We start from the raw sequence: 14,622 nt of genomic DNA, 5'->3' as shown, positions 1-14,622 counted from the left end.
TAATGTCATCTACAAATGTTGACGTTTTACTTCTATCTTACCATTATGGATGTCTTTCCTTTCTTTTTCTTCTCTGATTGCTATGGATGACATTTCCAGTACTATGTTGAATAAAAGTGGTGAGAGTGGGCGTCTTTCTGTTGTTCCTGATCTTGGAGGAAAAGCTTTCAGTTTCCCACCATTGAGTATGTTAGTTATGGGTTTGTCATATATGTTTGTTCTTATGTTGAGGTATTTATTGAGATTTTTTTACCATAAGTGCACATTGAATTTTGTCAAATGCTTTTTCCACATTATTGAGAAGATCATGATTTTTATCCTTCATTTTGTTAATGTGGTGTATCAAGTTAATTGATTGCAAATACTGAGCCATCCTTGCATCCCTGGAATAAATCTCACTTTATTGTGGAATATGATTCTTTTAGTGTATTGCTGAATTTTGTTTGCTAATATTTTGTTGAGAAATTTTGCATCTATGTTTTTTCAGGGATATTGGCCTATAATTTTCTTTTTTTGTACTGTCTTTTCTAATTTTGGTATCAGGATAATACTAGCCTCATAGAATGAACTTGAAAGCATTCCTTCCTCTAAATTTTCTTGAATAAATTTGAGAAGGATAAGTGTTAACACTTCTTTAATGTTTGGTAGAATTCATCTGTGAAGCCAACTGGTCCCTGAGTTTGGTTTATTGGGAGGTTTTTTTGTTTTTGTTTTTGTTTCTTAAATTACTGATTCATTTTAAATACCAGTAATCAGTCTGTTCAGATTTCTATTTCTTCCTGATTCAGATTTGGAAGATTATAAACATTTAGGAATTTATTTGTTTTTTTCTAGGTGGTCCAATTTATTGGCAACTTGCCTGTTTGTAGATTTGGGGATGCTGTGTTTTTATTTTCATTTGTCTTCAAGTGTTTTTAATTTCCTCTTTAGTTTCTTAATTGATCCCCTGTTTGGTTAGTAGCTGTTGCTTAGCTTCCATGTGTTCGTGTTTTTCCCCATATTTTTCTTTGTATTTATTTCTAGTTTCATGTCATTGTGATCACAAAAGATGCTTGGTATGATTTCAATATTCTTAAATTTATTAAACATGTTTGTGGTCTAATATGTGATTTATCCTAGATAAATCCTAGATAATGTTCTGTGTGCACTTGAGAAGAATACATATTCTTTTTTTTTTGAATGGAATGTTCTGTAAATACCGATTAGGTCCCTCTGGTCTAATATGTTGTTTAAGGCTACTATTTCTTTATCGACTTTCTGTCTGGATAATCCATCTATAGAGGTAAGCGGAGTGTTATAGTGTCCTATTATTATTGTATTACTATCAATTTCTTCCTTATGGCTGTTAATATCTGCTTTATAAATTTAGGTGTTTTAAGTTGGGTTCATAGATACTTATAATTGTTATATCCTCCTGTTGAATTGATCCCTTTACCATCATGTAATGCCCATCCTTTTGTCTTGTTACAGTGTTTATTTTAAAGTCTATTTTATCTGATATGAGTATGACACTCCCATTTTTTTTCATTTCCACTTTAATGGAATACTTTTTTCCATCCTTTCAGACTGTGTGTGTCTTTAGGTCTGAAGTGAATCTCTTGTAGGCAGCATACAGATGGGTCTTATTATTTTTTAAAAATATTTTTAACATTTTATTTTTGAGAGAGGGAGAAAGTGGGGGGGAGGCAGAGAGAGTCACACATACAGAATCTGAAGCAGGCTTCAGGCTCTGAGCTGTCAGCACAGAGCCCAACGTAGGGCTCAAACTCATGATCAGTGAGATCATGACCTGAGTTGAAGTCGGACTCTTAACTGACTGAGCCACCAGGCACCCCTAGATGAGTCTTATTTTCCTTATCCATTCAGTCACCCTATGTATTTTGATTGGAGCATCTAATCCATTTATATTTAAAGTAACAATTGGTAGGTATGTACTTAGTGCCATTTTGTTAACGGTTTTCTGGTTGTATATATAGTTCTTCTTTGTTCTTCTCTTGCTCTCTTCCTTTGTGATTTGATGATTTTCTTTTGTGTCACATTTGGATTCCTTTCACTTCATTTTTTTGTGAATCTATTATAGGTTTTGATTTGAGGTTTCTATGAGTTTCATATATAACACCCTGTGTACATAGCAGTCTATTTTAAGTTGATAGTCACTTAAGTTCAAACACATTCTAAAAGCCCTACATTTTTATCCCCCCCCATTTATGTATTTGGTGCCATAATTTTCATCTTTTTATTTTGTGTACCCCTTAGCTAATTATTGTACATATAGTTGTTTTTACTATTTTTGTTCTTTAACCTTTATACCAGCTTTATAAGTAGTTGATTCATTCTCTTTACTATATGTTTGCTTTTACCAATGAGGCTTTTTCTTTCACAATATTTTTTATACCTCTATTTATGGTGTTTTCTTTTCCACTTTAAGAAGTCTCTTTAACCTTTCTTGTAAGTCCAGTTTAGTGGTGATAAATTCTTTAAACTTTCATTTGTCTGGGAAACTATCTCCTTAATTCTGAATGACAATCTTTCAGGAAGTGTATTTTTGGTTGTAGGCTTTTTCTTTCAGCACTTTGAGTATGTCAAGACACTACTTTCTGGCCTACAAAATTTCTGAAAAATCAGCTGATGATCTTATGGATGTTACCTTTTAAGTTACCGGTTGCTTTACTCTTGCTGTTTTTAAGATTCTCTCTTTACCTTTAATTTTTGATAACTTAATTTCTTTGGGTGTGGACCTCTTGGGTTCATCTTATTTGGAGCTCTCTGTGCATCCAGCAGCTGGATGTTTGTTTCTTTCCTCAGGTTAGGGAAGTTTTCATTTATTATTTCTTCTTTTTGTCTTGTTACACTCTTGGCTTTAAAGTCTATTTTATAAGACTTCTGTTGATATTTATTGCCCACTAGGTTCCTTAAACTATCCTTTTTTTCTTAACACTATTCAGTTTGGATGACTTCCACCACCTTGCCTTCTAGATTGCTGACCTATCTGTATCCTTTCATCTGTCATTGTTCCCTCTCGTGTATATTTTTTCATCTCAATTATTGAATTCTTAAGTTATGATTAGTTCTTTATATTTTCTATCTCTTTGTTGAAGTTCTCATTGTTCAGCTACTCTTCTTATGAGTTCCATGAACATCTTTATGACCATTATTTGAATTCTTTATCAGGCAAATTGCTTATCTCTGTTTCCTTTGGTTCCTTTCTGAGGTATTGTCTTGTTTTACTTGAGACATCGTCCTGTTTCCTTGTTAGGCCTGACTCACTGTGTGTTTCTATGTATTAGGTAGGTCAGCTATGCCTCACAGTTTTGATGGAGTAGGCTCATGTAGAATATGTCTTTTGGGCCTGAGAAGCACACTTCCCCCTGGTCATCAGAACCAGGTGCTCCAGGAGTGCCTTGCTGGCATGCTTGTGAGTGGGGCTGGCTCCTGGCCCATTGGCTTCAATGACTGGTCACAACTGCCGTGGACACACTGGTGAGCAGGGCTGACCCCTGACATGGCTGGCTGAGAGACCTGGCTGTGGCTGCTGTGCTGGTGGGTGGGACAGCCCCTGATATTATTGGTTGTGAGGTCATGCCAGGACTGTTGTAGGCATATTGATGGGTGGGCCTTGCCCCATGTCCCTGTCAGGAGCCACTCTGGAGGGGTGCTAGTCCAGGCCAAAGCTACTCCTTTGGTGTGCTGGGACAAAAGCTACTTTGGATAACAGCAGGCCTGGGCAAGGCCACCTGCTGGGTGTGTCAGGATGGGAGCTGTTTTGGGAGACACTGTTGAATGATCTTTTCAAAAGTATCAAACAGCTACCTACTTTAACATTCTTCAATGGAAATTCTATTGTTTATTCTTTAATCTGTGAACCTTTTAATTTTTAAGATATAAATTAACCTAATAAAATTGCATTTATTTATTTTAATATGTTTGGTAGGAGCTAAACTAAGAAACTTACAGTTTTAATTTTTTTCAAACATCCCTAATATAAAATATTTGATATGATAAATTACTTAAATTACCTGGTCTAAAATATACTTGGAAAACCAATTTTTGCATACAAGAACTTATTGTCTAAAAAGAAACTCAAATTGAAATGTTTGGCAAAACCATAAAGTTGATAATGGACAACTGATTGACAGATTTTAACTTATTCCTATGTGAATAAAGACAGTTGACATAATGTAAGGACAATAATCTGTGACTCTATTTAATGATTTAGAATATTCTTGGTTTCAGTTTCACATCTGTCTTATGTCTACTAGATAAAATAATCATTGTTATGCTAGACTTTTAATATGCTATATTTCAGTGACATTCTCTGGTCCTGGCATACCTGAATCTAGGGAAAAACAAGCACTATCTCCACGACTTGCCTATATTTTTCCATTTGGTTTTAAGTTTTAACGTTATTTCCGTATTTTTCCCTGTCAGGCCTTTAGAGAGGCTAGAAAATATTTGATAAAAATCTTATATATATTTTATACATAAGTATGCCTCTGTATGAGATGGTTTGATTTAACCAGAATAATTCTAAAATCTTTTCTATGTCTAAAACAAAATATAACTTTTAATTAATCATCTCCAAAGAGCCAGGTCAAAATATCAGAAGTAACTACATAATGTGATCCTTCTGCTTTAGGATTTAAAAAAAAATTTTAATGTTTATTTATTTTTAGGAGAGAGAGAGAAAGAGAGACAGAACACAGGTAGCAGAGGGACAGAGAGGGAGACACAGAATCCAAAGCAGGCTCCAGGCTCTGAGCTGTCAGCGCAGAGCCCAACGAGGAGCTTGTATCCACAAACTATGAGATCATGACCTGACTGAGGTTGGATGCTTAACCAGATGAACCACTCCGGTGCCCCTAGGATTTTTAAAATCTTATCTGATAACATGTAGAAAATGGAAAATTAAACTAATTACATTTATTTCTATGAACAAAACATTTTTATTCTACCTATTTAATTTACATATGCCTTTTAAGATTGTTTTCATAAAACATGAATATGGAACTGGTCATTCAGATAAACAAAGCTACAGCAGCTATTTCTCTTTTTTTTTTTTTTATAGATTTTTTTTTAATGTTTTTATTTATTTCTAGGAGATAGAGAGACAGCGTGAGCAGGGGAGGGCCAGAGAGAGAGGGAGTCACAGACTGAAGCAGGCTCCAGGCTCTGAGCTGGCAGTCAGCACAGAGCCCGACGCGGGGCTCGAACCCACGAACCGCGAGATCATGACCTAAGCGAAAGTCGGACGCTTAACCAAGCCACCCAGGCGCCCCTCTTTTTTTTTAATATATATTTTTTAATGTTTAGTTTTGAGAGACAGCGTGAGCAGGGGAGGGGTAGAAAGAGGGAGACACAGAATCTGAAGTAGGCTCTAGGCTCCGAGCTACAATGCCCAAAATGGGGCTTGAACCCATGAACTCGGAGATCATGACCTGAGCTGAAGTTGGATGCTCAGCTGGCTAAGCCACTCAAACATCCCTACAATAACTACTTTTCAAAACAGTGTTCACAGTTAGACTTCAGATACTTAATTAGGAGATTAATCTAAGACTTATCTAATAACTGATTAGATAAGTTCTAAAGTAATTTGGTAACTATATGTAAGTTACTATAAAAAGTATACAGGTCATATATTTTCATACTTAGAACTAAATCTGAATTTGATGATTTAAAAAAATTTTAACGTTTATTTGAGAGACAGAGAGAGACAGCATGAGCAGGGAGGGGCAGAGAGAGAGACACACACACACAGAATACAAATCAGGCTCCAGGTTCTGAGCTGTCAGCACAGAGCCTGAAACAGGGCTTGAACCCAGACTGCGAGATCATGACCTGAGCTGAGATTAGATGCTTAACCAACAGAGCCAGCCAGGCACCCCATGAATTTGATGATTGAAGAAATGTCTGCCCTACAATATCTAGAGTTTAGTTTTTTGATAATCTCTGCAAAAAGCTGTTAGAGTACATATAATGCAGAAAGTTAGACTTGGAAAGTCACCGTATTAAACTATATATTATGCTAAGGATCCTGACCTGGATATGAATAGATTTTACATTTAGATAATACAAATATAAACAGTACGTGCCTATAAAAACATGAATAAAACTCCTTGAAAAGCTGTGATTGGTGCCAAGGATCTATTATATTCATTGCATTTTATCTTGAAACATCAAAATAACTTTAGAAAAAGACCTACTGGTTCACCTCGAGGCCCAGGCGGTCCTAGCACTGTGCTATCTTCTCCTGGAAAACCCTATAATGAGCACAGTGATTACAAACAAAATCAGGTTAATAAAGTAAGCTTTGAAGAATGCAGCCTTTCGTTGTCTAACATGTTATGACATCTACAATCTGGCTTTATCTGTTTTAAATGGAAAACTTTTACCTACAAAACTTAGCATAGGATATTTTATATAGTTGTAATTCCTAAATGGTTCTCAGAAGTGCCCATCAGCTTTAATTACATACAAAGCAGTTTAGGAATTTGTTCAAAGTTTCAGGTGTCCAGTGACGTTGCAAATGAAGAGGAGTACTATTATGGTTATTCTTAATCCAGAACAATTTTACTATAAATCTTACTATAAATGTACTAGGCATTTAATCTGGAGTCTCACAATCTCTTTCAACAAGTAATTGATTTTACTTTTACAAAGTTTTACAGATTGCAAAGTACTTTATCATATGTTATTTCATGAATATCTTGACACAACCTATTGAAGACATTTTAATGACTTAAATTTTCATCCCTCGTTATTTGTTTATCTTCTAGAATTTGCAGTATTTCCCACATTGAAAAGTGTTTCTTTTATTCTTTGCAAGTGTTTCCATGCACACTTTCAGAAAGAACACAAACATTAAATATTTAACTTTAGGATTGCAAAGTCAATGCACACACATACCTTTTCTCCTTTAGGTCCTGGCAACCCAGAAAGGCCTGGCTGGCCCTGGTGGCCCTAACAAAAGGACAAGTAAGTAGGCATTCTCCGTATCATTTGTACATGTTCTATCGACCACCAAGGCCAGGCCGTTAGATACCGCACTATTCTGAGAGAAAAACAAGATTCATTCTCTATGGGGAAGAAGCCTAAATGAGTTAGCAAGTTTTATCAGTAAGATTTCATCTTAATTTGCATAACTGGAATGACATCTCTAGATAACCATTTTCATGCAAATATACATATTTTAATTTCCAATTATAAATGCTTACCCTATATCCTGGAATTCCTGGTTCTCCATCAGGTCCCATCAATCCTAAATGTCCCTAAAAAACAAAGTAAATATTAGAGAGAAAATGGGCAACTGCTTGAACCATTAAACTTGTACTCTTATTATTTAAAATTTAGGGTTTCTGAGGTATAATATTTTACTTAGTCTGAAATGGAAAAACAAGAAAGAACATTCTAACTTTTGTCTTATTTTTCTTTTGAACCACAAAATTCCCACCAAAAAAATGTCTCTTCAGTTTACTTCTGGTATGAATATTCTTAATCATATTAAGAAAAATACTTTGAGTAGTCAGAATCCTATAGTTTTTTAGCAAGTTTTTGGAAATGTAATTGGTATCTGCCAAAGTTTACAGTGTTTGTGTGTGTGTGTGTGTGTGTGTGTGTGTGTATAATGTTTATTTATTTTTGAGAGAAAACAGGGGAGGGGCAGAGAGAGACACACACACACAGAATCTGAAGCAAGTTCCAGGCGCTGAGCTGTCAGCACAGAACCTGATGCTGAGCTTGAACTCATGAACCATGAGTTCATCTGAGAACCTCAGCTGAAGTCAATGCCTAACTGACTGAGCCACCCAGGTGCCCCTGTAACTGTCAAAGTTTATGGTAGATGTGCATCTCTGAATATCAGAGTACAGCCTGAAAGTTTTTTATATTGTCAGGATGGATCATGGAGAATTCCATACTCATTGATAGTTTCAGATGTTTTGATGAACAAAATCTTCAGCTCTGGTCAAAGTTGTTAAAATAGAAATAGTTGACAACTTATGTGTGATAATCACCCTGTGATTGCTCTTAGTATCAATATTTTTCATCTGAGGATACCATGTAATTTAAGGGTTAATCAGTAAATGCCTCTGAAGTACTGAAAATGTGACTAAGACAATTTAAAAGAGCAAAAATAATAATCCTAAAAATGTCTTATCTTTCACACTATCAAAAGTTTCCACATTAACTCTCCTATTTGAGTTTGAAACTAAATAGGAGATGAGAAAACTAAGGCACAGAATAGGCTCATGCGTAACCAAACATCAGAGTAACCAGAAGTTCTAAATATGATTATTTACCCAAAGAACTCATGCGAACCATCTATCATTAAAGTGGATATAAAGTTAAAATATAAACATAAGTGGATTTCTTATACAGCATGAATAAAAAGAAATAAAGGAAAAAATTGCATTATAAGTCATAAAATCCATAAGAAACAAACAATAAACTTGACAGGACAGAGTTAAGAACAGAGTAAAGGAAATAAAACTTTATTAAAGGACATGTGAGATGATATAAGTAAACAGAAAGACATATACTGCTCCTCTACTGAAAGATTCAATATTAAAGGAACTTGAAGAGCTGAACTTAAAATTCACATGGAAGAGAGAATTACAGAAAGAGCTGAACTTTTCAGAAAAAATGAATTATGGAGCACTTGCTCTCTCAAAAGTACTGAAATAGTATAATAATTAAATAGTGTGGTACTGGACCCAGAAATAGGCTAACAGATTCACAGAAGAAAACAGAGAGAATGAAAACAGGTCAATAAATATTTGAGAGTTTAGTGTAGTGGGACATAGATTGACTATTTATTAAATGATTTTGAAACAACTGAAAAAAGAAAATACATTCTTTACAACTTATTTCACAGCAAAGTAATAAACTTTGTGTGAGTTAGGAATGAACACAAAGCTATAAAAGAATTAGAAGAAGGATACAAAAGAGTATTTTTTATACTTTAGGTAGGGAAGGCATTTCTAATGAAATAAAACCTGTCAAGTAAAACACTGACAAATTTGAGTATATAATAATTAAAACCTCTTGTCCAGCAAAAGATATTAAACAAACAATATTAAGAGTAAAATGACATAAAGGGAAATGTATTTATAATACATTTTGTGACAAATTTAACAAAAATATGTTATCTAAAATATGTAAGGAGTTATTACAGTTTAATAAGAAAAATACAACTAAACCTACTGTAAATCATGTAAAGTGCATATTAAAAGGCAATTTCCAGAAAAAAATAAAAATTACTTCATTGGAATCAGGGAGATGTAAATAGAAAACGAGACACACTTTCTCATTTATCAGATTGTCAGACATCAAAAGGGTTAATATGAAGGATGGGTGGTGGGAGTGTGTTTGATGAAAGCTTTTGGGAAGGTAGTTTGAGAACATGCATCAATATTTTAAAGGTGAATATTCTTTTTAGACAAAAGCCAAAGTGGGAACCTACTTTGAAGGCAATATTCTGGATGAGTTTCCATGTTTGTTAAAAATTAATCACATTAAATGAAGTTTTTTAACATATAAGGCAAAAGCAGAAAAACATTAATAATTTAAATAAAAGGAAGAAAGACCTGAAGTGGTAAGATGACATGTCAAATGACCCTGCAATAAGCTTTCCTCAGACAACAGACGGATTATGCAATGCTCTCAAGAAGGCCTTGGTGAAAAGTCTAGAATTCGGGACATTTAATAGAGACTAGGAAATGCACAAGCATTTTTGTAGATGAGTTTATGAAAACAGTGAAAACACTAAGTTGAATAAATATTCTGCATCTCTCATGCTATGACTTTCTGAACAGGTCCAAATACATTAGCAATAAAATTTTGCTAGTATAGGTTCAGGAGTATTATGCTACCCTTGTTTCCAACATCAAAAATGTTTATGCAAAAGATTAAATATTATTAGATGTTACAGATATTGATCACAGCCGGTTAAAAAAAAAGTCTCCAGACAAGCATGTAGAGTCCAAGCTTATAAAGAAAAATCATATTTAAGTAAATTTAATTTTCAAAAGCAATGTGCCAATCCTGACAGCATAGTTTTATACAGATGTTAAATTCTGATTTTAAGTGCAAGGCATGTAAACTTTCCTACTTAGCTTAAGAGTTATAATCTGATTTTTTTAAAACTTCATTTCATATTTTATTTCCATTTTGAGTGTTTTCCCCTTTCCCTTTTTCATGTCCAGAAACCACTAAGCCATTTAAGTACTGTGGAATGCTTACAATTCTCCATAGCTCATGGAGGTAGATTATTTTCAATGGAACTATTGCTTTCTCTGTAAAATTAATCAAGGGATGAAACTTTAAAGACATGGATACATTTCTTTTCCATCCGCAGTGAACTCAGGGCTGGAAAGAAATCACATACTAACCACAGCACCTCTTGTTCCTCTGGCACCCTTAGGACCACTTTCCCCAGTTTGTCCAGGAGTACCTCTGCTTCCCATTTCTCCGGTGGGACCTATTTGTCCTTTATCACCCTGTGGATGTCATTAGTAAGAGAGAAAAGGGAGAAAAAACAAATTTTTATCTAGCCGAATTAACTATATCATATACTCGAATGACACCGGAGATTAATCTGTAAGCAAAATTCCGTAAATACTAACTTTGGTTTATCTTGACACTAGTAGACACTGCCACGGACAATAATAACATATCATCACCACCTAGGTTATTGTAAAGATATAACTAAAAGTAATTTAGGAGAAATAACATTAAAAAAAGCAGGGGAGATCTGGTGCTCATATTGAATTACAAATAACCAAGTTTTTTACTTTGAAATTTGTTATGTCTGTCTGTATGCATGCATGCATGCATTTCTTGTTATCATGAGAAAACACAGACTCTATGAGAAACCTGCTTCTATACACAGTTTCAATGCCACAAAGACCTATTTAATGCATACAGGTTCCAGTGTACGGTTCTGTATATTTAGAATCATCACTCACTGGTTTGGAGTCTGCCTTTAAAAATCCATAACATTTTTATATCATTTAACATCCTTCTGAAAACTAGTTACCTTCTGTTTTCCATCAAGCTGACCAATCACTCTCTACCATCAAAATACAGCTGCTTTTAAACAACTTTAAGTGCTATAATTCATTTTCTGGAAGTGGGAATCAATCTGTTCTATTGTAGATAATAAAGTAGATACAAAGAAAAACTAGACTGTGATCACAGTCAAGAAGGAAGTGTTTGATATTCATAATTCCCACAGATGCAGGCTATTGTAAGGACTTATACTGTCTCACTTCTAATATTGATTTTAGATACCACATCAGCTATGATGAACAGACACTTCAGTATTGGGGTTATTTTCATGGGCAAGAATGGCTACTTCTTCTAAAATTCACCTCATTCATTTTTCTTTACCTCTTACTCTAACTAATACTGAGTCTACATTATGACAAAGATGGCCTGGGTGTGTATTAATAGAAATGATAAAATTAGACTTTGGGAACTAGATAGGTGTGATTTGAAGCTAATTATAGTAATATATTCAGAACAGTTGTATTCAAACAACATGAACAAATTATACTTGAAAATCCATACTTGAACAAATTATTGGCCCCATACAGAGATGAATTTTTCATTATAATTTTCTAGAACTTTACATATGTCATTCTAGTAAAATATAAAGGAGGCATATAAACCATATTCTTGATTTGAGTTTCTAAGTCAATATATGGGAAATGTAAAATCAATAATTAACCTTTTCAATTTAGATAAACATAGTATTAATAAGCCGAGAAACAATCCTAATGATAATCCTTTCCCTTAACCATTTTACCAAAGTTGTTACTAATAGCACAAGTGGTATAGCATTTTCCTTTCCTCTCTTTTCCTACCCATAGTTTACTGAAGAATTTTTGGCAAACAAGGAAAGGCAAATATCTTCACAGAAACTACAGAGTGAGACATTTGTCTTCAAATAAATAATTAAGGTGATAAATACTCCTAGGTAGAGTTAAATATTAATTTATATAAATGTGCCTTTTAAAACCAAATTTACAGTTCCTTATTACCATATGTCTAATGCAAATAAAAATATCACAGCATTCTATGAGCTTGAGGCACATCAGAAGAAAGAAAGCCATAAAAAGATATAAAAAAAAAATTACCTTTTTCCCTGGGCGACCTCTTTGCCCTGGAATTCCCACAATTCCTTCAGGTCCCTGAATATCGAATATAAAAAAGAAAATAAATTGTTAAAGAAAGGACTAGATGGAATATTTAAATACTTACATCACATAATCACTAAATTGAACACTATGTAAAAATGAGGGTTACTTTTCAACATACTGTGTTTGTATAATTATCTAAAAATAGGTCATGATGATTTAGTGGCCTAGCTGTTAATAGTGAGTTAAGTTTACATATACAAACTGGCAAGCTAGATAAAGTTATAGTGCTCTTTGTTATAGGAAGAAAATTATTTGGTTTCAGTATAACCATTTTAATTAGTGAGACTGTAATCACACTAAACCCAATGCATCCATTTTAGCAGTTCCATGAGCTATCACTGTGGGTTCAATATCTTGAAGGATTATAATATATGATTTATATTGGATTTATATATGATTATGTACATAATATATATAACATGTATATATGTTATATATATAGAATCTCAAGTTATATATATAGAATCTCAAAATTGTTTTGGGGTAGTAGATTAAGGAGGGTTTCTTTGGTCTGTGGAAGAAACGAGAGAGGGAAATAGGTGGAGAAAAAAGAGGTAGTCCTATTCAACTTTAAAACAGTATTTTCATTTCAGTCTGCATTTTATTTATACAAGGTAGACTTAAAGTTTCCAATACACACTTTTTTTAGTAAAAATTGGCTAAAATATTTTAGATGTCATGTGAACTTGCAGATCAACAATAATTAGGCTTAAATGAGATTCACGGTAAGCCAGGATACAAGTTCTGAAATGGCCAACAGTTAATCACAGCACTCCTTGCATTCGTTTGGAAATGAAAATGGAAATCTCAAATTTGTGTCCCAAAGCTTGGCAAACTGCAAAAATGATGTAGACAAGAAATAAATTGTGGTTTACCACTGTGCTATGGCGGCTCTTGATAAATATTTGTTGAACGAATAAACAGATACCTAAGGAAGTGACTCATGCGGTATGGCCCTCAGCAAATGCTCTTGTAGCCTCAGAAAGTCACTGAATTTAGAAGCCAAAATGGTTAAGTTCTTTTGCTGTAGTTCTAGCTGCATCCAGAGGTCGAAATGATAGTTGCACTAACCTGAGATTTCTTTGTGGTTAATACGGACTTTTATAAAGAGGCAGATTAACTTTCATTATAGGTGACTGGTGTGAGCTTTTAAAAGTCAGACTTCTAGTTTCATTCACCTCACAGCAATATGACCTTAGGTAGATTGTTTAACTTCTAAAGGCCTCAGTTTCCTGTTATATAAAAGAAGTATTAACAATACTTCTTCAAAGGGTTATTAAGATTAAATGAGATAATGCATATAAAGCTAAAAAGAACTGGACTTACACTGAAGAATTTAGCTCAATGTTAGTTCTCACTAATGTCTGCTGCCTTTTTCAGGTATATTATGTAACATTTAAATATATATAAAAAGATCTTAGAAGGTGCAATAAATACCCATGCACCCACCATCCACTTTAAGAAAGAGAAGTAACATACATATGTAATTGAAATCCCATATGCACACATACCTTTCCAAACACATTACCCTCTGCCCTCACTCAGGTGCAACCAAGGCCCTCAATGTATCATTCCCAAGCGTTTCTTTATACTGTTACTCTATTTGGATGTATCTCCAAGCAATATATTGTAATGTGCATTTTTCAAACTTCAAATAAGCATACTTCATGTACTCATTGGAAACATTTTTAACACACATTTTGTTTTCGAAATTAATCAGTGTCTTTAATCCATTCACTTTCTCTTTTTAATCCTATGGGATTCTATTTTCTTATCAAACCACGACTAATTTAACCACTGTCTTACTGATGAATTTTTGGTGTGTGTGTGTGTGTTTGTGTGTGTGTGTGTGTTTTCTGATACAGGTAATGCTTGTGCATTCCTCTACGTGCCACGTCAAAAGTTGTTTTTTTGTTTTTATTTTTTGCGTTTGTTTTTTTATTGGATAGTCCCTGAAGTTAAATTGCTGGGTTGTAGAAAATATACACGGATAAGTATACAAGATATTGTGAAATTATTCTCCAAAGTAGTTTTGTCAATTTCCATTCCCACAGCAATGTTTCAGAATCCAACTACTTCAAATCTTCGTAAAGCTTGGTACTCTCAGACTTACAATATGTCCATTTCCTTGCGGTAAATGATATATTACTTGTGCTTCCAATTTGCATATTTCTGATTATTAAGGAGGAATGATTATCTATTCATATAGTTATTTCACATCTCTATGTGAATTTCTGGCTCTTATCTTCTGCTCAGTATTCTCCTGAGCTGTCCTTACTGAGTTATACATAAAAGTTTTTATATATATTCCTGATACTTATATTTTGGTCATTCTATATAACACATATCTCTTCTTTCAGCCTGCAGCATATTTTTTCATTTTGTTTAATGTTACTTCTGATTAACATGTTTGTGATTTTAACAT

The 14,622-nt window shown here is 33.9% G+C and overlaps 1 protein-coding gene across 1 annotated transcript in view; it reads right to left on the bottom strand.

Annotated features, from left to right (window-relative positions):
* COL24A1 (collagen type XXIV alpha 1 chain) overlaps positions 1-14,622 on the bottom strand; it is a 124,295-nt gene that overhangs the window by 87,139 nt on the left and 22,534 nt on the right. Inside the window, exons 2-6 of the mRNA XM_039246918.1 lie at positions 12,135-12,188; positions 10,386-10,493; positions 7,212-7,265; positions 6,904-6,957; positions 6,201-6,257 (exon numbers count right to left, since the gene is read on the bottom strand). Of these exons, the coding sequence (XP_039102849.1) occupies positions 6,201-6,257; positions 6,904-6,957; positions 7,212-7,265; positions 10,386-10,493; positions 12,135-12,188 (327 nt within the window). The remainder of the gene's footprint in view (positions 1-6,200; positions 6,258-6,903; positions 6,958-7,211; positions 7,266-10,385; positions 10,494-12,134; positions 12,189-14,622) is intronic.

This window comes from Hyaena hyaena, unplaced genomic scaffold (assembly GCF_003009895.1).
Source record: "Hyaena hyaena isolate Hyena2069 unplaced genomic scaffold, ASM300989v1 scaffold_286, whole genome shotgun sequence".
Classification (NCBI taxonomy): Eukaryota; Metazoa; Chordata; class Mammalia; order Carnivora; family Hyaenidae; genus Hyaena; species Hyaena hyaena.
Note: the sequence above shows the minus strand (reverse complement) of the source record. Positions and strands in the feature narration are given on the sequence as shown.